This window comes from Dendropsophus ebraccatus, chromosome 14 (genome assembly GCF_027789765.1).
Source record: "Dendropsophus ebraccatus isolate aDenEbr1 chromosome 14, aDenEbr1.pat, whole genome shotgun sequence".
In the NCBI taxonomy this organism is placed as follows: Eukaryota; Metazoa; Chordata; class Amphibia; order Anura; family Hylidae; genus Dendropsophus; species Dendropsophus ebraccatus.
This window is the reverse complement of record NC_091467.1, coordinates 6,183,427-6,211,350: the sequence shown is the minus strand read 5'-3', so window position 1 is coordinate 6,211,350 and position 27,924 is coordinate 6,183,427. Positions and strand designations below refer to the sequence as shown.

The following is a 27,924-nucleotide window of genomic DNA, read 5'->3' as shown; positions in this document are numbered from 1 at the left end:
CTCCATACAGCACCTCATACAGCACCTCACCTCCATACAGCACCTCATACAGCATCTGACCTCCATATAGCACCTCATACAGCACCTCACCTCCATACAGCACCTCATACAGCACCTTACCTCCATACAGCACCTCATCTCCATACAGCACCTCATACAGCACCTCACCTCCATACAGCACCTCACCTCCATACAGCACCTCATACAGCACCTGACCTCCATACAGCACCTCATACCACCTCACCTCCATACAGCACCTCATACAGCACCTGACCTCCATACAGCACCTCATACAGCACCTCACCTCCATATAGCACCTCATACAGCACCTCACCTCCATACAGCACCTCATACAGCACCTGACCTCCATACAGCACCTCATACAGCACCTCACCTCCATATAGCACCTCATACAGCACCTCACCTCCATACAGCACCTCATACAGCACCTTACCTCCATACAGCACCTCATCTCCATACAGCACCTCATACAGCACCTCACCTCCATACAGCACCTCACCTCCATACAGCACCTCATACAGCACCTTACCTCACCTCATACAGCACCTCACCTTCATACAGCACCTCATACAGCACCTCACCTCCATACAGCACCTCACCTTCATACATCACCTCACCTCCATACAGCACCTCACCTTCATACAGCACCTCATCTCCATACAGCACCTCATACAGCACCTCACCTCCATACAGCACCTCACCTTCATAAAGCACCTCACCTCCATACAGCACCTCATACAGCACCTTACCTTCATACAGCACATCATACAGCACCTGACCTCCATATAGCATCTCATACAGCACCTGACCTCCATACAGCACCTCATACAGCACCTCATCTCCATACAGCACCTCATACATCACCTCACCTCCATACAGCACCTCAACTTCATACAGCACCTCACCTCCATACAGCACCTTACCTCCATACAGCACCTCATCTCCATACAGCACCTCATACAGCACCTCACCTCCATACAGCACCTCATACAGCACCTTACCTCCATACAGCACCTCATACAGCACCTTACCTCCATATAGCACCTCATACAGCACCTGACCTCCATACAGCACCTCATACAGCACCTGACCTCCATACAGCACCTCATCTCCATACAGCACCTCATACAGCACCTCACCTCCATACAGCACCTCATACAGCACCTGACCTCCATACAGTACCTCATACAGCACCTCACCTCCATATAGCATCTCATACAGCACCTCACCTCCATACAGCACCTCATACAGCACCTGACCTCCATACAGCACCTCATACAGCACCTCACCTCCATATAGCACCTCATACAGCACCTCACCTCCATACAGCACCTCATACAGCACCTGACCTCCATACAGCACCTCATACAGCATCTGACCTCCATACAGCACCTCATACAGCATCTGACCTCCATACAGCACCTCATACAGCATCTGACCTCCATACAGCACCTCATACAGCACCTGACCTCCATACAGCACCTGACCTCCATACAGCCCCTCATACAGCACCTGACCTCCATACAGCACCTGACCTCCATACAGCACCTCATACAGCATCTGACCTCCATACAGCACCTCATACAGCACCTTATCTCCATATAGCACCTCATACAGCACCTGACCTCCATACAGCACCTCATACAGCACCTGACCTCCATACAGCACCTCATACAGCACCTGACCTCCATACAGCACCTGACCTCCATACAGCCCCTCATACAGCACCTGACCTCCATACAGCACCTCATACAGCACCTGACCTCCATACAGCACCTCCATACAGCACCTGACCTCCATACAGCACCTCATACAGCACCTGACCTCCATACAGCACCTCATACAGCACCTGACCTCCATACAGCACCTCATACAGCACCTGACCTCCATACAGCACCTGACCTCCATACAGCACCTCATACAGCACCTCACCTCCATACAGCACCTCACCTCCATATAGCACCTCATACAGCACCTCACCTCCATACAGCACCTCACCTCCATACAGCACCTCATACAGCACCTGACCTCCATACAGCACCTCATATAGCACCTCACCTCCATACAGCACCTCACCTCCATACAGCACCTCACCTCCATACAGCACCTCCATACAGCCCCTGACCTCCATACAGCCCCTGACCTCCATACAGCACCTGACCTCCATACAGCACCTGACCTCCATACAGCACCTCCATACAGCCCCTGACCTCCATACAGCACCTTACCTCCATACAGCACCTCATACAGCACCTGACCTCCATACAGCACCTGACCTCCATACAGCCCCTCATACAGCACCTGACCTCCATACAGCACCTCATACAGCACCTCATACAGCACCTGACCTCTATACAGCACCTCATACAGCCCCTGACCTCCATACAGCACCTCCATACAGCACCTGACCTCCATACAGCACCTGACCTCCATACAGCACCTCCATACAGCCCCTGACCTCCATACAGCACCTCCATACAGCACCCGACCTCCATACAGCACCTCCATACAGCCCCTGACCTCCATACAGCACCTCCATACAGCCCCTGACCTCCATACAGCACCTGACCTCCATACAGCACCTGACCTCCATACAGCACGTCATCTCATAGAGCACCCCATACAGCACCTTACCTCACCCACCGACATGTAAGGGGCAAAGAGGGCCAGAGGGACGTGGGGCAAAAGTAGGGACACTTGGGAGGTATGCCTCACCTGCATACAGCACCTCACCTCCCCAGGGCAGCAGTCACAGTGTACCTGGCAGACAGGGGGGCGCACTCCCGCCTCTCACCACCAGGGGCAGCAGTCACTATGTACCTGGCAGACAGGGGGGCGCACTCCCGCCTCTCACCACCAGGGGGAGCAGTCACTATGTACCTGGCAAACAGGGGGGCGCGCTTCCGCCTCTCACCACCAGGGGGAGCAGTCACCGTGTACCTGGCAGACAGGGGGGCGCACTCCCGCCTCTCACCACCAGAGGGAGCAGACACTATGTACCTGGCAGACAGGGCTGCGCACTCCCGCCTCTCACCACCAGAGGGAGCAGACACTATGTACCTGGCAGACAGGGGGGCGCACTCCCGCCTCTCACCACCAGAGGGAGCAGACACTATGTACCTGGCAGACAGGGCTGCGCACTCCCGCCTCTCACCACCAGAGGGAGCAGACACTATGTACCTGGCAGACAGGGGGGCGCAGTCCCGCCTCTCACCACCAGGGGGAGCAGACACTATGTACCTGGCAGACAGGGGGGCGCAGTCCCGCCTCTCACCACCAGGGGGCGCCCGTCCTCTCCGCTCGCGGTTGCAGATGATGCGGAGGAGCCCGATTCTCGGACTTGTTGATTTCCATCAGGACCCGCAGAAGGATGAGGAGACGCCGGGAGCCGCGGGCGGGCAGCCGGGCCTGAGGACGACATCAGCAGCCGCATCAGGTACCGCAGCGGGTGTGTACGGGGGGCATGGGAGCGGCGCAGCCTCCGGCGTCTATTGTGCGGCCGGGAAAGGGGGGGGGGGGGGCGCCGTGTCCTAGACTGACAGACCCCCCCAACACTACAACCCCCATCATGCCTCATACAGGAGCCCCACAGGTGGAGGAGACCTCACTACTACTCCCATCAGGACTGTACATAGACACTACTACTCCCATCAGGACTGTACATAGACACTACTACTACTCCCATCAGGACTGTACATAGACACTACTACTACTCCCATCAGGACTGTACATAGACACTACTACTACTCCCATCAGGACTGTACATAGACACTACTACTACTCCCATCACAGGACTGTACATAGACACTACTACTACTCCCATCAGGACTGTACATAGACACTACTACTACTCCCATCAGGACTGTACATAGACACTACTACTCCCATCAGGACTGTACATAGACACTACTACTACTCCCATCAGGACTGTACATAGACACTACTACTCCCATCAGGACTGTACATAGACACTACTACTACTCCCATCAGGACTGTACATAGACACTACTACTACTCCCATCAGGACTGTACATAGACACTACTACTACTCCCATCAGGACTGTACATAGACACTACTACTACTCCCATCAGGACTGTACATAGACACTACTACTCCCATCAGGACTGTACATAGACACTACTACTCCCATCAGGACTGTACATAGACACTACTACTACTCCCATCAGGACTGTACATAGACACTACTACTACTCCCATCAGGACTGTACATAGACACTACTACTACTCCCATCAGGACTGTACATAGACACTACTACTCCCATCAGGACTGTACATAGACACTACTACTCCCATCAGGACTGTACATAGACACTACTACTACTCCCATCAGGACTGTACATAGACACTACTACTCCCATCAGGACTGTACATAGACACTACTACTACTCCCATCAGGACTGTACATAGACACTACTACTACTCCCATCAGGACTGTACATAGACACTACTACTACTCCCATCAGGACTGTACATAGACACTACTACTCCTCCCATCTAGTGTTGTCACGATACCAGAATTTTGAGTTCGATACCAATACCAACTTTTTTTTTTCAATGCTCGATACCAATTTGATACTTAATAAATTTTATTTAAAAAACCCCACAAGAATAGAGATGCGCCCGTACGGACCATATTATTTTAAAACTAAAGTTTGCCTTATTTAAAATAAATGTTCTTTAAAAAATTGCCCTATTCTCACTCCTAACACTTTTTTATCTTTTAGCCTGTATGGCTGTGGGGGAATCTGTAGTGTTATTTAGTAGCAAGTTTTTATGTTGTACTGAATTTGGTGCTTTCTCCGCTTGCACCATTTACCGTGCGTCATCAGGAAGGTGATAATCTTATAATATGCACAATAACACTCCAGCTATCAGGGGGGATGATGGGAACTGTTGTCATGTAACACACACTTCAGCTTTCAGGGGGGATGATGGGAACTGTAGTCATGTAATACACTTCAGCTATCAGGGGGATGATGGGAACTGTAGTCATGTAATACACTTCAGCTGTCAGGGGGATGATGGGAACTGTAGTCATGTAATACACTTCAGCTATCAGGGGGGATGATGGGAACTGTAGTCATGTGATACACCCTTTAGCTATCAGGGATGATGGGGGTTGTAGGCATGTAATACACTTCAGCTATCAGGGGGATGATGGGAACTGTAGGCATGTAATACACTTCAGCTGTCAGGGGGATGATGGGAACTGTAGTCATGTAATACACTTCAGCTATCAGGGGGATGATGGGAACTGTAGTCATGTAATACACTTCAGCTATCAGGGGGGATGATGGGAACTGTAGTCATGTAATACACTTCAGCTATCAGGGGGGATGATGGGAACTGTAGTCATGTAATACACTTCAGCTGTCAGGGGGGATGATGGGAACTGTAGTCATGTAATACACTTCAGCTATCAGGGGGATGATGGGAACTGTAGTCATGTAATACACTTCAGCTATCAGGGATGATGGGGGTTGTATACATGTAACACACACTTCAGCTATCAGGGATGATGGGGGTTGTAGTCATGTAACACACTTCAGCTATCAGGGATGATGGGGGCTGTAGTCATGTAATACACTTCAGCTATCAGGGATGATGGGGGTTGTAGGCATGTAATACACTTCAGCTATCAGGGATGATGGGGGTTGTAGGCATGTAATACACTTCAGCTATCAGGGATGATGGGGGTTGTAGGCATGTAATACACTTCAGCTATCAGGGATGATGGGGGTTGTAGGCATGTAATACACTTCAGCTATCAGGGGGATGATGGGGGTTGTAGGCATGTAATACACTTCAGCTATCAGGGATGATGGGGGTTGTAGTTGCACTATTCCAGCTGGATTCGGTCGGCAGAGTAATGTGCAGGCTACCGCCCCCCTCCCCCTTCCCAGTTGCAGCCAGGCCGACCTTTTGCTCACCCCCCACATTGCTGATGCCGGCCCGGGAGTGTCCTGACGGCCCCCACCTCACAGCCACCCACCTCCTGTCAGATCTCCTCCTCGCCTCCCCCACCTCCAGCCTTCTCCCCCGGACGGTGCAGCTCTCAGCCTCTCTCTTCCCTCTCCTGCCGCCGACGCTGCTCTGTAATGCTATACTGACCCGGGACCCCGCGGCGATGCGAGAGGCAGGAACGGCCGGCGGCAGCAGCATGGTGCGCGGAAGATCGGGGTCCCAGGTCTGTGTTTGCAGGGGTGGCACATAGAGAACATGACAGGCGCTCAGGTAGCCGCCTGTCATGTTCTCTGCACTATACTCTGTTAAACTACGCTATTTTGTAGTTTAACAAAGTATCGATACCAGGAAATCCTGGTACCGAACCGTTTTTTTGCCACGAAAATCGATAGTAGTATCGATTTTTCGGTGCATCGTGCATCCCTACTCCCATCACAGGACTGTACATAGACACTACTACTACTCCCATCAGGACTGTACATAGACACTACTACTACTCCCATCAGGACTGTACATAGACACTACTACTCCCATCAGGACTGTACATAGACACTACTACTACTCCCATCAGGACTGTACATAGACACTACTACTACTCCCATCAGGACTGTACATAGACACTACTACTCCCATCAGGACTGTACATAGACACTACTACTCCCATCAGGACTGTACATAGACACTACTACTACTCCCATCAGGACTGTACATAGACACTACTACTACTCCCATCAGGACTGTACATAGACACTACTACTACTCACATCAGGACTGTACATAGACACTACTACTACTCCCATCAGGACTGTACATAGACACTACTACTACTCCCATCAGGACTGTACATAGACACTACTACTACTCCCATCAGGATTGTACATAGACACTACTACTACTCCCATCAGGACTGTACATAGACACTACTACTACTCCCATCACTGGACTCTACATAGACACTACTACTACTCCCATCAGGACTGTACATAGACACTATTACTACTCCCATCAGGACTGTACATAGACACTACTACTACTCCCATCAGGACTGTACATAGACACTACTACTACTACTACTCCCATCAGGACTGTACATAGACACTACTACTACTCCCAGTAGGAGTCTCATTCCCTCCCCTTCCACCCCCCAGTTATTACCCCGGTTGCTGTCCTTGGTCTTGTTCTTGCCCCCTACCCTCAGTTTGTGCCCCCAGTGTTGTTCTTCCTGCCCCCAGTTTTTTTCTTGCCCCTCCCCAGTGCCCCCAATGTTGTGCTCCCCCTCCCCCCTCCTCCTGGTTGCTGCCCCTGGTGTTGTGTCTCCCTCCTCCCGGTTGCTGCCCCTGATGTTGTGCTCCCCCTCCTCCCGGTTGCTTCCCCCGGTGTTGTGCTCCCCCTCCTCCCGGTTGCTGCCCCCGATGTTGTGTCCCCTCCCCCCTCCTCCCGGTTGCTGCCCCAGGTGTTGTGCTCCCCCTCCTCCTGGTTGCTGCCCCCGGTATTGTGCTCCCCCTCCTCCTGGTTGCTGCCCCCGGTATTGTGCTCCCCCTCCTCCTGGTTGCTGCCCCCGGTATTGTGCTCCCCCTCCTCCTGGTTGCTCCCCCTGATGTTGTGCTCCCCCTCTTCCCGGTTGCTGCCCCCGGTGTTGTGCTCCCCCTCCTCCTGGTTGCTGCCCCCGGTATTGTGCTCCCCCCTCCTCCTGGTTGCTTCCCCCGGTATTGTGCTCCCCCTCCTCCTGGTTGCTCCCCCTGATGTTGTGCTCCCCCTCTTCCCGGTTGCTTCCCCCGGTGTTGTGCTCCCCCTCCTCCTGGTTGCTGCCCCCGGTATTGTGCTCCCCCTCCTCCCGGTTGCTGCTGGTATTGTGCTCCCCCTCCTCCTCGTTGCTGCCCCCAGTGTTGTGTCCCCCTCCTCCCGGTTGCTGCCCCCGGTGTTGTGCTCCCCCTCCTCCCGGTTGCTGCCCCCGGTGTTGTGTCCCCCTCCTCCCGGTTGCTGCCCCCGGTGTTGTGTCCCCCTCCTCCCGGTTGCTGCCCCCGGTATTGTGCTCCCCCTCCTCCCGGTTGCTTCCCCCGGTATTGTGCTCCCCCTCCTCCCGTTTCCTGCCCCCGGTGTTGCGTCCCCCTCCCCCCGGTTGCTGCCCCCGGTGTTGCGTCCCCCTCCTCCCGGTTCCTGCCCCCGGTATTGTGCTCCCCCCCCTCCTGGTTGCTGTCCCCAGTGTTGTGTCCCTCTCCTCCCCGTTGCTGCCCCCGGTGTTGCGTCCCCCTCCTCCCGGTGAGCGCAGTCCTCTGAGCTGATTAGCGGTGATTATTGGTAAAGCCTCCGCTTATCTTCTAGGTGACCCGGAGATGTCCTGGCTGCTGCTGCAGTGATGGAGCTCCGGGGCCCCCGGTGAGGCCGCACCATGCCGGGCTGGATGAATACCCCGGGCTCCCGCTCCTCACTGCCCCCGGAGCCCATGGACATTGTGCGGGGTAAATGTTCCCGGCGGGTGAAGCTGAATGTGGGGGGGCTCGCCCATGAGGTGCTGTGGAGGACCCTGGAGCGGCTCCCGCGGACCCGGCTGGGGAAACTCCGGGACTGTAACAGCCATGAGGGCCTGATGGAGATCTGCGACGACTACAGCCCCGACCACAACGAGTTCTTCTTCGACCGCCACCCGGGAGCCTTCACCTCCATCCTGAACTTCTACCGCACCGGCAAACTGCACATGATGGAGGAGATGTGCGCCCTGTCCTTCAGCCAGGAGCTCGACTACTGGGGCATCGACGAGATCTACCTGGAGTCCTGCTGCCAGGCCAGGTACCACCAGAAGAAGGAGCAGATGAACGAGGAGCTGAAGCGCGAGGCCGAGACCCTGCGGGAGCGGGAGGCCGAGGACTTCGACAACACCTGCTGCGCCGACAAAAGGAGGCGGCTCTGGGACTTGCTGGAGAAGCCCAACTCCTCCGTGGCTGCCAAGGTGGGTGAATGATGGGGGGAGTAGTGCCTGACTGGGGGGGGGGGGGGGGAGTGCTGGATAGCCATAGTCACAGGGCGGATGATGGGGGAAGCAGTGCTGAATAACTATAGTCCCAGGGGATAATGGGTGGAATCCAACTCCTCTGTGGCTGCTAAGGTGGGTGAATGATGGAGGGAGTAGTGCCTGACTGGGAGGGGGGAGTGCTGGATAGCCATAGTCACAGGGCGGATGATGGGGGAAGCAGTGCTGAATAACTATAGTCCCAGGGGATAATGGGTGGAATCCAACTCCTCTGTGGCTGCTAAGGTGGGTGAATGATGGAGGGAGTAGTGCCTGACTGGGAGGGGGGAGTGCTGGATAGCCATAGTCACAGGGCCGATGATGGTGATGGGGGGAGTAGTGCTGAAAAACTTTAGTCCCAGGGGATGATTGGGGGAGTCCAACTCCTCTGTGGCTGTCAAGGTCGGTGAATGATGGGAGGAGTAGTACCTGACTGGGTTGAGGGGGGGGGGGGGGGGAGTGCTGAATATTTATAGTCCCAGGGGATGATGGGGGGAGTCCAACTCCTTTGTGGCTGCCAAGGTGGGTGCACAATGAACTGTAGAAGAAGCTGTATATGCATAGTAACAGTGAGGAGCTCCATGATAGGTGGAGTAGTGCCCCAACTGTACTACAAGCTGTATACTCACAGTGGGGAATGATGGGTGGAGTAGTTTACATGCATCCTGTTCTTAGGAAGAAGCAGTAATATCTGTATTGAGGATGAGTGATGTTGGGTGGAGTAGGTTACCAGTAGTAAGTGGGACCACTGTCTGTGATCAGCACTGGGCCGGACTGGGACCACTGTCTGTGATCAGCACTGGGCTGCACTGGGACCACTGTCTGTGATCAGCACTGGGCTGCACTGGGACCACTGTCTGTGATCAGCACTGGGCCGTACTGGGACCACTGTCTGTGATCAGCACTGGGCCGTACTGGGACCACTGTCTGTGATCAGCACTGGGCTGCACTGGGACCACTGTCTGTGATCAGCACTGGGCCTTACTGGGACCACTGTCTGTGATCAGCACTGGGCTGCACTGGGACCACTGTCTGTGATCAGCACTGGGCTGCACTGGGACCACTGTCTGTGATCAGCACTGGGCTGCACTGGGACCACTGTCTGATCAGCACTGGGCTGCACTGGGACCACTGTCTGTGATCAGCACTGGGCTGCACTGGGACCACTGTCTGTGATCAGCACTGGGCTGCACTGGGACCACTGTCTGTGATCAGCACTGGGCTGCACTGGGACCACTGTCTGTGAGCAGCACTGGGCTGCACTGGGACCACTGTCTGTGATCAGCACTGGGCTGCACTGGGACCACTGTCTGTGATCAGCACTGGGCTGCACTGGGACCACTGTCTGTGATCAGCACTGGGCTGCACTGGGACCACTGTCTGTATCAGCACTGGGCTGCACTGGGACCACTGTCTGTGATCAGCACTGGGCTGCACTGGGACCACTGTCTGTATCAGCACTGGGCTGCACTGGGACCACTGTCTGTATCAGCACTGGGCTGCACTGGGACCACTGTCTGTAATCAGCACTGGGCTGCACTGGGACCACTGTCTGTGATCACCACTGGGCTGCACTGGGACCACTGTCTGTGATCAGCACTGGGCAGGACTGGGACCACTGTCTGTGATCAGCACTGGGCTGCACTGGGACCACTGTCTGTGATCAGCACTGGGCTGCACTGGGACCACTGTCTGTGATCAGCACTGGGCAGGACTGGGACCACTGTCTGTGATCAGCACTGGGCTGCACTGGGACCACTGTCTGTGATCAGCACTGGGCTGCACTGGGACCACTGTCTGTGATCAGCACTGGGCTGCACTGGGACCACTGTCTGTGATCAGCACTGGGCAGGACTGGGACCACTGTCTGTGATCAGCACTGGGCAGGACTGGGACCACTGTCTGTGATCACCACTGGGCTCAAGCCTGCTTGGTTCCATTGGACTGTGCATCTCCTGTCCTCTCCTAACGTAACTATTGGTCGGACTCTGCTCCTGGCTTCTCAGGTTAGTCTTAGTTGTTGGCCAGGCTCTGCTCCTGACCTCTCGGGTTAGTCATAGCTGTTCGCTGGGCTCTGCTCCTGGTCTCTCGGATTAGACTTAGATGTTGGCCAGGCTCTGCTCCTGCTCTCTCAGGGTAGACTTAGATGTTGGCCAGGATCTGCTCCTGATCTCTCAGGTTAGACTTAGATGTTGGCCAGGCCCTGCTTCTGACCTCTCAGGTTAGTCATAGCTGTTGGCCTCTCAGGGTAGACTTAGATGTTGGCCAGGCTCTGCTCCTGATCTCTCGGGTTAGACTTAGATGTTGGCCAGGCCCTGCTTCTGACATCTCAGGTTAGTCATAGCTGTTGGCCTCTCAGGGTAGACTTAGATGTTGGCCAGACTCTGCTCCTGACCTCTTAGGTTAGTCATAGCTGTTGGCCTCACGGGTTAGACTTAGATGTTGGCCAGGCTCAGCTCCTGGCCTCTCTGGTTAGTCATAGCTGTTGGCCTCTCAGGGTAGACTTAAATTTTGTCCAGGCTCAGCTCCTGGTCTCTCTGGGTAGACTTAGATGTTGGCCAGGCTCAGCTCCTGATCTCTCGGGTTAGACTTAGATGTTGGCCAGGCTCAGCTCCTGATCTCTCGGGTTAGACTTAAATGTTGGCCAGGCTCAGCTCCTGATCTCTCGGGTTAGACTTAGATGTTGGCCAGGCTCAGCTCCTGATCTCTCGGGTTAGACTTAGATGTTGGCCAGGCTCAGCTCCTGATCTCTCGGGTTAGACTTAGATGTTGGCCAGGCTCAGCTCCTGATCTCTCGGGTTAGACTTAGATGTTGGCCAGGCTCAGCTCCTGATCTCTCGGGTTAGACTTAGATGTTGGCCAGGCTCAGCTCCTGGCCTCTCGGGTTAGTCATAGCTGTTGGCCTCCCGGGGTAGACTTAAATTTTGGTCAGGCTCAGCGCTTGGTCTCGGGTTACTCTTTGCTGTTGGATGAGCTGTACTCCTGGCCCTTCAGGTTAGTCTTAGCTAGTGGCCAGGCTCTGCTCCTCGCCTTGCTGTTTAGTCGGGTCCCTCTATAGACTTTGCAGGATGATGTGTGGAGTTACAGCAAGTGATAATAGGATCGATTGGGGTTATTACAGTTTGCGTAGATCACTTCTGATCTCTGCACTGTAGTTCCAGGAAAGCGTTAACCCTGTGGTGAATATTACTTGAAGCCCAAACGTGATGATGGAGCAGAACACATGACACCTCCGCGCGGCACACGTAACGTTACACTGGTAATTTAAACCGTCAGACAATAGTAACCAATGCAAGTGAAAGATGAGCCGGAAAGCGGGCCGGGACATAGAATCTGTCCAGGGAACATGACACCTCAACCCTGACAGACACCCACCTGGAATCGGCTGAGGACCATTCATACAATACTGTTGTGCCACTCATCACTCACGCATGATACTGGAGAATGGAAGATGCCCACGTCAGTGCCAGCCCGAATGAGGGCCTGGGCCCATGGCTCTTGTGACCCCTGTGCACGAGGCTGCAGGAGAAGGATGAGGGTTCAGCCCCCCAGCTCCTAGGACCCCAGGCCCCGTGTGTGATCTCCTCTCTTGAAAAGAACAGGGGGCCCTGCCCCATGGCTCCTATGACCCCAGACCCCTGTGCCTGATTCCACATGAAAAGGATGAGGCTCCTGTGACCCAACGCCCTTGGGCACGTTTCGGCATGAGAAGAATGAGGGCCCGGCCCCACAGCTCCTATGACCCTGCACCTATGTGCGCAATCTTGTATGAGAAGAACTCGGGCCCGGCTCATGTAACCCCTGACCTCTGTGCACAGTGATGGGTCGGCATGGCCCATAGTATGAAGCCTCAGTGTGGATCTGTTTGAATGTTGGACAATGTATGGACACATGGAAATAGGTTCCCATTGGTCAGCCACTGGGTCAGATTTCATTGGAGTCAAAATAAGCTTTATCCTGGCCACCTGAGATAATGTCATGTATTATATATGCGGCACAGTGATGGATAATATCCATAGATATGTCATATGTTATTATACTGCATATGGGGCACAGTGATGGATAATATCACATATATGCGGCACAGTGATGGATTATATATATATATATATATATATATAAGGCACAGTGATGGATAATATATATATATATGTGATATTATCCATCACTGTGCCGCATATATATATATATATATATATATATATATATATATAAGGCACAGTGATGGATAATATCATATATATGCGGCACAGTGATGGACAATATCATATTATCCATCACTGTGCCGCATATATATGATATTGTCCATCACTGTGCCGCATATATATATATATATATATGATATTATCCATCACTGTGCCTTATATATTTGATATTATCCATCACTGTGCCGTATATATATGATATTATCCATCACTGTGCCGCATATATATATTATCCATCACTGTGCCGCATATATATCACATATATATGCGGCACAGTGATGGACAATATCATATATATGCGGCACAGTGATGGATAATATCATATATATGCGACACAGTGATGGATAATATCACATATATATGCGGCACAGTGATGGATAATATCATATATATATAAGGCACAGTGATGGATAATATCATATATATATAAGGCACAGTGATGGATAATATCATATATATGCGGCACAGTGATGGATAATATCATATATATGCGGCACAGTGATGGATAATATCATATATATATAAGGCACAGTGATGGATAATATCATATATATAAGGCACAGTGATGGACAATATCATATATATGCGGCACAGTGATGGATAATATCATATATATGCGGCACAGTGATGGATAATATCATATATATATAAGGCACAGTGATGGATAATATCATATATATAAGGCACAGTGATGGATAATAGCAGGAGTCGGCCCCTCAAATCTCCTTGGTTTGGTGTTCAGGAGTCGTCCCTCATGTGCTCAGTCCTGATGTCGGTCTCCGCGGTGTGTGTGTGTGTGTGTACAAAGGGCCGGCGTTGGAGGGGGGGGCAAACTGGGAAATTGCCCAGGACCCCCACCCTCCAGGGGGCCCCCTTCCACTGTTCCTTCCTTTATTAGTGGAGCAGAGCGGCACAAGCAGCTCCCCGACTCCACAAATGAAGCAAGGAGCTGAACGCCCAGGACGAAGAGAAGACGGGACGCCCCCGCAGGCCCATTAGCTGTGCCCCGAAGAAGAGGAGGATGAGGGCGCCAGGCAAGGGCAGCTAAACAAAGGGGGGTCAATAGAGGTTGCATGGGTGGGCAGGGCCTCAGGGGTCTTTATCATACAGTCACCCTCCTCCCCATATATTGTTCAGAGCCTAGTGAACAATATTCAGTGTGTGTGTGTGGGGGGGTGTATCCTGTATGATACTGTACCCCCTGGACAATATATGGTGGAGGGGTGAATTGCATATGATGTCACTAAGGCCGGTCATTGGCGTATGATGTTACTGAGGCAAGTCTGTATTTTATTCAGGAACGATAAAGTGTGTATATAGAGTCATTATGTGGCGGTAATGCCCGTCAGTATATAGTGTTTGTGTATAGAGTCATTATGCAGTGGTCACTCTATGGCGGTAATATTGGTCATTGTATAGTGCGTTTCTTCAGTAGCATATGCATATAACTAGTTGTTGTGTGTCAGTCCCTTACGACACTAGCAGCAATCCTGGCACGCCACCTTCTGAACTGACTGACTGTAGGTGGCCATACACCTTCAATAACTGAACCTTACTGTGTTCTCTCTGGGGAGGGGTACGCCACAGCTGGACACATCCAATGACAACTTACCCCCTGACAAAAGTGTAAAGTGTATGGGGACCTTAAATTGTTACAATATATCAGCATTGATATATTGTATGTAGAGATGAGCGAACCTGGAGCAGCTGGAGTCCATCCAAACCCGAACGTTCGGCATTTGATTAGCGGTGGCTGCAGAAGTTGGATAAAGCCCTAAGGCTATGTGGAAATCATGGATATAGTCATTGGCTGCATCCATGTTTTCCAGACAACCTTAGAGCTTTATCCAACTTCAGCAGCCACCGCTAATCAAATGCCGAACGTTTGGGTTCGGATCGACTCAAACCCCAACCCGGTTTGCTCATCTCTAATTGTATATCAATATGCTCAGTCCTAGTGGTGGTCTCCTCGGTGTGCTCAGTCCTAGTGGTGGTCTCCTCGGTGTGCTTAGTCCTGGTGGTGGTCTCCTCGGTGTGTGTACAGGTGTCGCCCTCTGTGTGCTCAGCCCTGGTGGTGGTCTCCTCGGTGTGCTCAGTTCTGGTGGTGGTCTCCTCAGTGTGTGTATAGGTGTCGCCCCCTGTGTCCTCAGTCCTGGTGGTGGTCTCCTTGGTGTGTGTACAGGTGTCGCCCCCTGTGTCCTCAGTCCTGGTGGTGGTCTCCTCAGTGTGTGTATAGGTGTCGCCCCCTGTGTCCTCAGTCCTGGTGGTGGTCTCCTTGGTGTGTGTACAGGTGTCGCCCCCTGTGTCCTCAGTCCTGGTGGTGGTCTCCTCGGTGTGTGTACAGGTGTCGCCCCCTGTGTCCTCAGTCCTGGTGGTGGTCTCCTCAGTGTGTGTACAGGTGTCGCCCCCGGTGTGCTCAGTCCTGGTGGTGGTCTCCTCGGTGTGTGTACAGGTGTCGCCCCCTGTGTCCTCAGTGTGTGTACAGGTGTCGCCCCCGGTGTGCTCAGTCCTGGTGGTGGTCTCCTCGGTGTGTGTACAGGTGTTGCCCCCTGTGTGCTCAGTCCTGGTGGTGGTCTCCTCGGTGTGCTCAGTCCTGGTGGTGGTCTCCTCGGTGTGCTCAGTCCTGGTGGTGGTCTCCTCGGTGTGCTCAGTCCTGGTGATGGTCTCCTCGGTGTGCTCAGTCCTGGTGGTGGTCTCCTCGGTGTGCTCAGTCCTGGTGGTGGTCTCCTCGGTGTGCTCAGTCCTGGTGGTGGTCTCCTCGGTGTGCTCAGTCCTGGTGGTGGTCTCCTCGGTGTGCTCAGTCCTGGTGGTGGTCTCCTCGGTGTGCTCAGTCCTGGTGGTGGTCTCCTCGGTGTGCTCAGTCCTGGTGGTGGTCTCCTCGGTGTGCTCAGTCCTGGTGGTGGTCTCCTCGGTGTGCTCAGTCCTGGTGGTGGTCTCCTCGGTGTGCTCAGTCCTGGTGGTGGTCTCCTCGGTGTGCTCAGTCCTGGTGATGGTCTCCTCGGTGTGTGTATAGGTGTTGCCCCCTGTGTCCTCAGTCCTGGTGGTGGTCTCCTCAGTGTGTGTACAGGTGTCGCCCCCTGTGTCCTCAGTCCTGGTGGTGGTCTCCTCGGTGTGTGTACAGGTGTCGCCCCCTGTGTCCTCAGTGCTGGTGGTGGTCTCCTCGGTGTGTGTACAGGTGTCGCCCCCTGTGTCCTCAGTCCTGGTGGTGGTCTCCTCGGTGTGCTCAGTCCTGGTGGTGGTCTCCTCAGTGTGTGTACAGGTGTCGCCCCCTGTGTCCTCAGTCCTGGTGGTGGTCTCCTCGGTGTGTGTACAGGTGTCGCCCCCTGTGTGCTCAGTCCTGGTGGTGGTCTCCTCGGTGTGTGTACAGGTGTCGCCCCCTGTGTGCTCAGTCCTGGTGGTGGTCTCCTCGGTGTGTGTACAGGTGTCGCCCCCTGTGTGCTCAGTCCTGGTGGTGGTCTCCTCGGTGTGCTCAGTCCTGGTGGTGGTCTCCTCGGTGTGCTCAGTCCTGGTGGTGGTCTCCTCGGTGTGCTCAGTCCTGGTGGTGGTCTCCTCAGTGTGTGTACAGGTGTCGCCCCCTGTGTCCTCAGTCCTGGTGGTGGTCTCCTCGGTGTGCTCAGTCCTGGTGGTGGTCTCCTCGGTGTGCTCAGTCATGGTGGTGGTCTCCTCGGTGTGTGTACAGGTGTCGCCCCCTGTGTCCTCAGTCCTGGTGGTGGTCTCCTCGTTGTGTGTACAGGTGTCGCCCCCTGTGTCTTCAGTCCTGGTGGTGGTCTCCTCAGTGTGTGTACAGGTGTCGCCCCCTGTGTCCTCAGTCCTGGTGGTGGTCTCCTCGGAGTGTGTACAGGTGTCGCCCCCTGTGTCCTCAGTGCTGGTGGTGGTCTCCTCGGTGTGCTCAGTCATGGTGGTTGTCTCCTCGGTGTGTGTACAGGTGTCGCCCCCTGTGTCCTCAGTCCTGGTGGTGGTCTCCTCGTTGTGTGTACAGGTGTCGCCCCCTGTGTCTTCAGTCCTGGTGGTGGTCTCCTCAGTGTGTGTACAGGTGTCGCCCCCTGTGTCCTCAGTCCTGGTGGTGGTCTCCTCGGAGTGTGTACAGGTGTCGCCCCCTGTGTCCTCAGTCCTGGTGGTGGTCTCCTCGGAGTGTGTACAGGTGTCGCCCCCTGTGTGCTTAGTCCTGGCAGCCGCCTTTGCTCCGTCCCTCTGACCAAGTTCTAAAAAGGAATTATTTATGTTTCTTGCATATTTCGGGCCAGGACTACCAAAGATGGCAAGTGTCGGGGAGCAGGCTGCCACCAGGGATGTGACAGCCCCCAGAGCCCCCTTCACTGCGCGAGGGGTCTTAACCCTTCATATCCGGGAGCCCCCCCCCCCCCCCGCATCCCCTGTGAATGTTCTGCACTAAAGCCTTAACTCTTTACAACCCAGGGCGTCCCTAACTGCACTTCACAGCCCGGAGTCCTGACCTGGAATGTTCTGTATCAGGGCCTTAACCCTTTACAGCCTGGAGCTCTCGTCAGTGCGTCCACTAGTGAGACCTGGTATATAGAGACCCCATATAACCCTTTCTATATAATTCTGCCTGTTGATGGCTAGGCTTGGCAAACCTGCGGGATGGCTAGGCATTGTAGTGCGACGCAGCCTTTTCTCACACTGACTAGTTAGGGTCACTGGTGGTCCCAAGGTCTTCGACAGGGACTAAAGGAGAACGCAATGGACACCTTTATATATGTAACAGGAGGAAGAAGGGAAAAGAGCACATGATGGAAACCTTTATATATGTAACAGGAGGAAGAAGGGAAAAGAGCACATGATGGAAACCTTTATATATGTTACAGGAGGAAGAAGGGAAAGGAGGACATGATGGAAACCTTTATATATGTAACAGGAGGAAGAAGGGAAAAGAGCACATTATGGAAACCTTTATATATGTAACAGGAGGAAGAAGGGAAAGGAGGACATGATGGAAACCTTTATATATGTTACAGGAGGAAGAAGGGAAAGGAGGACATGATGGAAACTTTTATATATGTAACAGGAGGAAGAAGGGAAAAGAGCACATGATGGAAACCTTTATATATGTTACAGGAGGAAGAAGGGAAAGGAGGACATGATGGAAACCTTTATATATGTAACAGGAGGAAGAAGGGAAAAGAGCACATTATGGAAACCTTTATATATGTAACAGGAGGAAGAAGGGAAAGGAGGACATGATGGAAACCTTTATATATGTTATAGGAGGAAGAAGGGAAAGGAGGACATGATGGAAACCTTTATATATGTTATAGGAGGAAGAAGGGAAAGGAGGACATGATGGAAACCTTTATATATGTTACAGAAGGAAAGTGCTCCAGGGAACCATATCAGCCCAATTGGGCAGATAGGTTCCCCTTAAGTGTAAAATAATAAACATTATACAATTACTCCTCGCCGCTCCCTGATGTCTTCCCTGCTTCTGCCCGATCCCTGCAGTCACTGCTGGAACTGAGCTGGTCTCTAAAGTTACAGGCTGCACAGCCAATCACTGGCTGAGACGGGGGCTGCTGCGGGGAGCGGGCGGAAGCAGGGAGAACACCAGGAACATGGGGGGGGATGTATAGCCATGTGTCACTATTACACGGAGCCATGTGTCACTATTACACGGAGCCGTGTGTCACTATTACACACAGCCGTGTGTCACTATTACACGTAGCCGTGTGTCACTATTACACGTAGCCATGTGTCACTATTACACGTAGCCATGTATCACTATTACACGTAGCCATGTATCACTATTAAACGTAGCCATGTATCACTATTACACGTAGCCATGTGTCACTATTACACGTACCCATGTGTCACTATTACACGTAGCCATGTATCACTATTACACGTAGCCATGTGTCACTATTACACGTACCCATGTGTCACTATTACACGTACCCATGTGTCACTATTACACGTAGCCATGTGTCACTATTACACGTAGCCGTGTGTCACTATTACACGTAGCCGTGTGTCACTATTACATGGAGCCATGTGTCACTATTACACGTACCCATGTGTCACTATTACACGTAGCCATGTGTCACTATTACACGTAGCCATGTGTCACTATTACACGGAGCCATGTATCACTATTACACGTAGCCATGTGTCACTATTACACGTAGCCATGTGTCACTATTACACGGAGCCATGTGTCACTATTACACGGAGCCATGTGTCACTATTACACGTAGCCATGTATCACTATTACACGTAGCCATGTGTCACTATTACACTTAGCCTTGTATCACTATTACACATAGCCATGTATCACTATTACACGTAGCCATGTGTCACTATTACACGTAGCCATGTGTCATTATTACACGTAGCCTTGTATCACTATTACACGGAGCCATGTGTCACTATTACACGTAGCCTTGTATCACTATTACACGGAGCCATGTATCACTATTGCACGTAGCCTTGTATCACTATTACACGGAGCCATGTGTCACTATTACACGTAGCCATGTGTCACTATTACACGTAGCCATGTATCACTATTACACGTAGCCATGTATCACTATTACACGTAGCCATGTGTCACTATTACACGTAGCCATGTATCACTATTACACGTAGCCATGTGTCATTATTACACGTAGCCTTGTATCACTATTACACGTAGCCTTGTATCACTATTACACGTAGCCATGTGTCACTATTACACGTAGCCATGTGTCACTATTACACGTAGCCATGTGTCACTATTACACGTAGCCATGTGTCACTATTACACGTAGCCATGTGTCACTATTACACGTAGCCATGTATCACTATTAAACGTAGCCTTGTATCACTATTACACGTAGCCATGTATCACTATTACACGTAGCCATGTATCACTATTACACGTAGCCATGTGTCACTATTACACGTAGCCATGTGTCACTATTACACGTAGCCATGTATCACTATTGTATGTAGCCATGTGTCACTATTACACATAGCCATGTGTCACTATTACACGGAGCCATGTGTCACTATTACACGTAGCCATGTGTCACTATTACACGTAGCCATGTGTCACTATTACACGTAGCCATGTATCACTATTAAACGTAGCCTTGTATCACTATTACACGTAGCTTTGTATCACTATTACACGGAGCCATGTATCACTATTACACATAGCCATGTATCACTATTACACATAGCCATGTATCACTATTACACGTAGCCTTGTATCACTATTACACGTAGCCATGTATCACTATTACACGTAGCCATGTGTCATTATTACACGTAGCCATGTGTCACTATTACACGTAGCCATGTGTCACTATTACACGTAGCCATGTGTCACTATTACACGTAGCCATGTGTCACTATTACACGTAGCCATGTATCACTATTACACGTAGCCATGTGTCACTATTACACGTAGCCATGTGTCACTATTACACGTAGCCATGTGTCACTATTACACGTAGCCATGTGTCACTATTACACGGAGCCATGTATCACTATTACACATAGCCATGTATCACTATTACACATAGCCATGTATCACTATTACACGTAGCCTTGTATCACTATTACACGTAGCCATGTATCACTATTACATGTAGCCTTGTATCACTATTACACGTAGCCATGTATCACTATTACACGTAGCCATGTATCACTATTACACGTAGCCATGTATCACTATTACACGTAGCCATGTATCACTATTACACGTAGCCATGTATCACTATTGTATGTAGCCTTGTATCACTATTACACGTAGCCATGTATCACTATTACACACAGTGATCTGCGGTCAGCAGTTGATGATTTTTCATGACCTTATTTTTAAAAAGTTTCTGTTTACTGTGAGTTCGTCAAATTCTTTCCCTTTTATTTTCTTCCTTGACCCCTTGTTCTTTTTTGGATCTTGATCTGTCTGGTCTGAGCAACATAACCAATCCCACAGGGGCAATGGAACAGACAAGGCCTCTATCATTACAGGTATCACACTATGGCAGTATAACAGATAGACAAGGCCTCTATCATTACAGGTATCACACTATGGCAGTATAACAGATAGACAAGGCCTCTATCATTACAGGTATCACACTATGGCAGTATAACAGATAGACAAGGCCTCTATCATTACAGGTATCACACTATGGCAGTATAACAGATAGACAAGGCCTCTATCATTACAGGTATCACACTATGGCAGTATAACAGATAGACAAGGCCTCTATCATTACAGGTATCACACTATGGCAGTATAACAGATAGACAAGGCCTCTATCATTACAGGTATCACCTGGGGCAGATTGGCGTAAAAATATTCGCAAAGGGTATTTTTGCAAATCTTTTTTTTTCGCATTGGCCCCATCTGCGCCACCTTCGCCAGTGGGGCGGAGAGGGGGCGTTACAGAGTGTGCGGCAGCACACAGAGGGGGCACGGCCTCTGCGTGCGCCGCATTTATAATTTTTGCGGCTGAAAAATGATACTGAAACCTACGCCAGCTCTGAGCGGGCATTGTGCGCTCGAGATTTATGTAAAGGCAATGCGCCTCTACATAAATCCACTAAGCTCCGGAGCTGCGGGGACATTTGTAAGCCCAGTGTAATAGACTTCATAAATGTCCCCCATAGTGGTGAAAAAAGTGAAAAGCTTCAATCAGACAATCGGAAAGTGAGGGAAAGAAGAACAAGACTAGAGGAAAAGAATAGGGGTATAAGGAAAAGAAGGATAAAAGGAAAGTGGGTAGGACAAGGGAAGCAGGGGACTGACCCAGTGTCCAAGCCCAGGGCCAGGAACAGGAGGCATGCTTTATAGGATGTCCGTGCATATCACGCTCTTATCGACCCATTTCCAGCTCCAGATGTTCCTGCGCCGTCAGGGACTCCATGCGGTAAAGGAAGGCCATCTCTCTTACCCACTCAGCTATGGATGGGGTCCATCTCTCTTACCCACTCAGCTATGGATGGGGTCCATCTCTCTTACCCACTCAGCTATGGATGGGGTCCATCTCTCTTACCCATTCAGCTATGGATGGGGTCCATCTCTCTTACCCACTCAGCTATGGATGGGGTCCATCTCTCTTACCCACTCAGCTATGGATGGGGTCCATCTCTCTTACCCACTCAGCTATGGATGGGGTCCATCTCTCTTACCCATTCAGCTATGGATGGGGTCCATCTCTTTTACCCACCCAGCTATGGATGGGGTCCATCTCTCTTACCCACTCAGCTATGGATGGGGTCCATCTCTCTTACACACTCAGCTATGGATGGGGTCCATCTCTCTTACCCATTCAGCTATGGATGGGGTCCATCTCTCTTACCCACTCAGCTATGGATGGGGTCCATCTCTCTTACCCACTCAGCTATGGATGGGGTCCATCTCTCTTACACACTCAGCTATGGATGGGGTCCATCTCTCTTACCCACTCAGCTATGGATGGGGTCCATCTCTCTTACACACTCAGCTATGGATGGGGTCCATCTCTCTTACACACTCAGCTATGGATGGGGTCCATCTCTCTTACCCACTCAGCTATGGATGGGGTCCATCTCTCTTACACACTCAGCTATGGATGGGGTCCATCTCTCTTACACACTCAGCTATGGATGGGGTCCATCTCTCTTACACAATCAGCTATGGATGGGGTCCATCTCTCTTACACACTCAGCTATGGATGGGGGATCAGCTGACTTCAGGTGTCTAGGAATGACAGTGCGGGGCAGCTGAATGGTGCGGGCAGCTGTCACAAAATGGTGTAGAAAGATTTCAGAATCGGGCAGCTCCACCAAACATGAACCATTGTGCCAACATGTGTCCCACCACGCCAGCAGAGATCCGTCCCTCCAGGGCAGCATGGGTGCGGGGACCTGTAGCAGCGGGTCAGGATTCTACAGTCCTTTTCTTGTGCCCGGCAGTCTGTGTCAGCGTATATATAGGAAGGATTTGCAAATGGTTAAGAATGATTTTATGGTCGACTCAAAAGATGCCAACAGTCTCTTGATCGTTGCCGCACACACACCGAAATATTATCGCTTAAATTTGAACAACTTTATGATTTTTCATACATTAATCTTTTCGTGTAAGAGAGCCCATAGTCAGGACTAGGTTAGTGGAAGATCATAACCAGTTTTGAAGGCGGTCAGGACGAGGTCAGGAGACGGCCAGGGCGAAGTCAGGACGAGGTCAGGAGACGGCCAGAGCGAGGTCAGGACAAGGTCAGGAGACGGCCAGGGTGAGGTCCAGGGACAGCCAGGTCGAGGTCAGGACAAGGTAAGGAGACGGCCAGAGCGAGGTCAGGGGACAGCCAGGGCGTGGTCAGGAGACGGCCAGGGCGTGGTCAGGAGACGGCCAGGTGTGGAGATTGTCAAGACAAGGTCAGGAGACTGCCAGGGCGAGGTCAGGTGGAGGTCAGGAGACGGGCAAGGCAAAGTCAGGATGAGGTCAAGAGACAGCCAGGGCGAGGTCAGGATGAGGTCAGGAGACGGCCAGTGCGAGTTCAGGGTGAGGTCAGGAGACAGCCAGGGGAAGGTCAGGATAAGGTGAAAGGGACAGGTCAGGATGAGGTCAGGAGACAGGATGAGGTGACAGGAACAGGTCAGGTTGAGGTTAAAGGGTGAGGTCAGGGAAAGGTCAGGATGAGATCAGGAGATGGCCAGGATGAGGTCAGGAGACAGGATGAAGTGATAAGGCGAGGTCAGGAGACAGGATGAAGTGATAAGGTGAGGTCAGGAGACAGGATGAGGTCAGGAGACAGGATGAGGTGATAGGGAAAGGTCAGGATGAGATCAGGAGATGGCCAGGATGAGGTCAGGAGACAGGATGAGGTGATAGGGCAAGGTCAGGATAAGGTCAGGAGACAGCTAGGGTGAGGTGAAGGAGCAAGGTCAGGTCCGGAGAGCGACCCTTATCTGGACAGTCACTTTCTGAGCCGGCACAGATAGAGGGATATATCTGGCACAGGTAAATCCACTTTACCTGCCCCCATACATTAAGATCTCTGCTTGCTGTCAGTAAATAGCAAAAGGAAGAAAGTGAAACACATCAGTGACAGAGAATGGGTATCAGCTCCTCCGCACGGTGTGGCCCCTACAGGATCTCTCCAGCCGTCCTGTCAGTGACCAAACACTTCGCGCTCCAACTACTCCACTTCATGTGTATGATGTATTTACATATATCACACTGGGATTATACTTGTAATTATATACACACACTGGGATTATGTACTGTGCGCCAAGATTATATACATGTGCTGGGATTATATACTGTGTGCTGGGATTATATACTGTATGATGGGATTATATACACTTGTTGGGATTATATACTGTGTGCTGGGATTATATACATGTGCTATGATTATATACTTTGTGCTGGGATTATATACTGTATGCTGGGATTATATACTGTGTGCTGGGATTATATACTGTGTGCTAGGATTATATACTGTATGATGGGATTATATACTGTGTGCTAGGATTATATACTGTATGCTGGGATTATATACTGTGTACTGGGATTATATACTGTATGCTGGGATTATATACTGTATGCTGGGATTATATACTGTGTGCTGGGATTATATACTGTGTACTGGGATTATATACTGTATGCTGGGATTATATACTGTGTGCTGGGATTATATACATGTGCTGGGATTATATACTGTGTGCTGGGATTATATACTGTATGATGGGATTATATACTGTGTGCTGGGATTATATACATGTGCTATGATTATATAATGTGTGCTGGGATTATATACATGTGCTGGGATTATATACTGTGTGCTGGGATTATATACACTTGTTGGGATTATATACTGTGCACCAACATTATATACATGTGCTGGGATTATATACTGTGTGCTGTGATTATATACACTTGTTGGGATTATATACTGTGTGCTGGGATTATATACATGTGCTATGATTTATATACTGTGTGCTGGGATTATATACTGTATGCTGGGATTATATACTGTGTGCTAGGATTATATACTGTATGCTGGGATTATATACTGTGTGCTGGGATTATATACATGTGCTATGATTATATACTTTGTGCTGGGATTATATACAGTATGCTGGGATTATATACTGTGTGCTGGGATTATATACTGTGTGCTGGGATTATATACTGTGTGCTAGGATTATATACTGTATGATGGGATTATATACTATGTGCTAGGATTATATACTGTATGCTGGGATTATATACTGTGTACTGGGATTATATACTGTATGCTGGGATTATATACTGTGTGCTGGGATTATATACTGTGTACTGGGATTATATACTGTGTGCTGGGATTATATACATGTGCTGGGATTATATACTGTGTGCTGGGATTATATACTGTATGATGGGATTATATACATGTGCTGGGATTATATACTGTGTGCTGGGATTATATACATGTGCTATGATTATATAATGTGTGCTGGGATTATATACTGTGTACTGGGGTTATATACTGTGTGCTGGGATTATATAATGTATGCTGGAATTATACACATGTGCTGGGATTATATACTGTGTGCTGGGATTATATACTGTATGCTGGGATTATACACATGTGCTGGGATGATATACTGTGTGCTGGGATTATATACTGTGTGCTGGGATTATATACATGTGCTGGGATGATATACTGTGTGCTGGGATTATATACATGTGCTGGGGTTATATACTGTGTGCTGGGATTATATACTGTGTGCTGGGATTATATACACTTGCTGGGATTATATTCTGTATGCTGGGATTATATATACTTGTTGGGATTATATACTGTGTGCTGGGATTATATACTGTGTGCTGGGATTATATACACTTGCTGGGATTATATACATGTGCTGGGATTATATACTGTATGCTGGGATTATATATATACTTGTTGGGATTATATACTGTGTGCTGGGATTATATACTGTATGATGGGATTATATACTGTGTACTGGGATTATATACACTTGCTGGGATTATATTCTGTATGCTGGGATTATATATATACTTGTTGGGATTATATACTGTGTGCTGGGATTATATACTGTGTGCTGGGATTATATACACTTGCTGGGATTATATACATGTGCTGGGATTATATACTGTATGCTGGGATTATATATATACTTGTTGGGATTATATACTGTGTGCTGGGATTATATACTGTATGATGGGATTATATACTGTGTACTGGGATTATATACTGTATGCTGGGATTATATACTGTGTGCTGGGATTATATACTGTGTGCAGGGATTATACACATGTGTTGGGATTATATACTGTGTGCTAGGATTATATACTGTGTGCTAGGATTATATACTGTGTGCTAGGATTATATACTGTGTGCCAAAATTATATACATGTGCTGGGATTATATACAAATGCTGGGTTTTTATACTGTATACTAGGATTATATACTGTGTGCTGGGATTATATACACTTGCTGGGATTATATACTGTATGCTGGGATTATATATATATACTTGTTGGGATTATATACTGTGTGCTGGGATTATATACTAAATGCTGGGATTATATACGCTTGCTGGGATTATATACATGTGCTGGGATTATATACTGTGTGCTGGGATTATATATATACTTGTTGGGATTATATACTGTGTGCTGGGATTATATACTGTATGCTGGGATTATATACTGTGTACTGGGATTATATACTGTGTACTGGGATTATATACTGTGTGCTGGGATTATATACTGTGTGCAGGGATTATACACATGTGTTGGGATTATATACTGTGTGCTAGGATTATATACTGTGTGCCAAAATTATATACATGTGCTGGGATTATATAAAAGTGCTGGGTTTTTATATTGTATACTAGGATTATATACTGTGTGCCAAGATTATATACACGTGCTGGGTTTATATATTGTGTACTGGGATTATATAGATGTGCTGGGATTATATACTGTGCGCCGAGAATATATACTGTGCGCCGAGATTATATACTGTGTGCTGAGATTATATACTGTGTGCTGAGATTATATACTGCGTGCCAAGATTATATACTGTGTGCTGGGATTATATACTGTGTCCTGGGATTATATACTGTGTGCTGGGATGATATACTGTGTGCTGGGATGATATACTCGTGCTGGGTTTATATACTGTGTACTGGGATTATATATTGTGTGCTGGGATTATATACTGTGTACTGGGATTGTATACACTTGCTGGGATTATATACATGTGCTGGTATTATATACTGTATGCTGGGATTATATTCATGTGCTTGGATTATATACACTTGCAGTCTATATCATACGGCACTCTATAGTATACAGCAGTCTATATAATACCGCACTCTATTGTATGGTGTGAGTATTATCAGATATCAGATAGCACTGTGTGGTGCCAGATAAGTGAGCGCAGCGGATGTGACTGCCCCCACCAGATATGTGACCGCCCCCACCAGATAAGTGAGCGCAGCGTATGTGACTGCCCCTACCAGATATGTGACCGCCCCCACCAGATAAGTGAGCGCAGCGTATGTGACTGCCCCTACCAGATATGTGACCGCCCCCACCAGATAAGTGAGCGCAGCAGATGTGACCGCCCCCACCAGATAAGTGAGCGCAGCAGATGTGACCGTCCCCACCAGATAAGTGAGCGCAGCGGATGTGACCGTCCCCACCAGATAAGTGAGCGCAGCGGATGTGACCGCCCCCACCAGATAAGTGAGCGCAGCGGATG

The 27,924-nt window shown here is 50.1% G+C and overlaps 1 protein-coding gene across 3 annotated transcripts in view; it reads left to right on the top strand.

Annotated features, from left to right (window-relative positions):
* Positions 1 to 27,924, top strand: part of KCNB1 (potassium voltage-gated channel subfamily B member 1) — a 66,884-nt gene that overhangs the window by 9,195 nt on the left and 29,765 nt on the right. The window contains exons 1-2 of one of the 3 annotated variants that reach the window (XM_069952346.1): positions 3,335 to 3,457; positions 8,330 to 8,954. In XM_069952346.1, the coding sequence (XP_069808447.1) occupies positions 8,397 to 8,954 (558 nt within the window). In that variant the 5' untranslated portion in view covers positions 3,335 to 3,457; positions 8,330 to 8,396. Of the gene's footprint in view, positions 1 to 3,334; positions 3,458 to 6,149; positions 6,231 to 8,329; positions 8,955 to 27,924 lie in introns of those variants that run through there. The other 2 variants (XM_069952347.1, XM_069952348.1) reach the window with 2 other exon arrangements.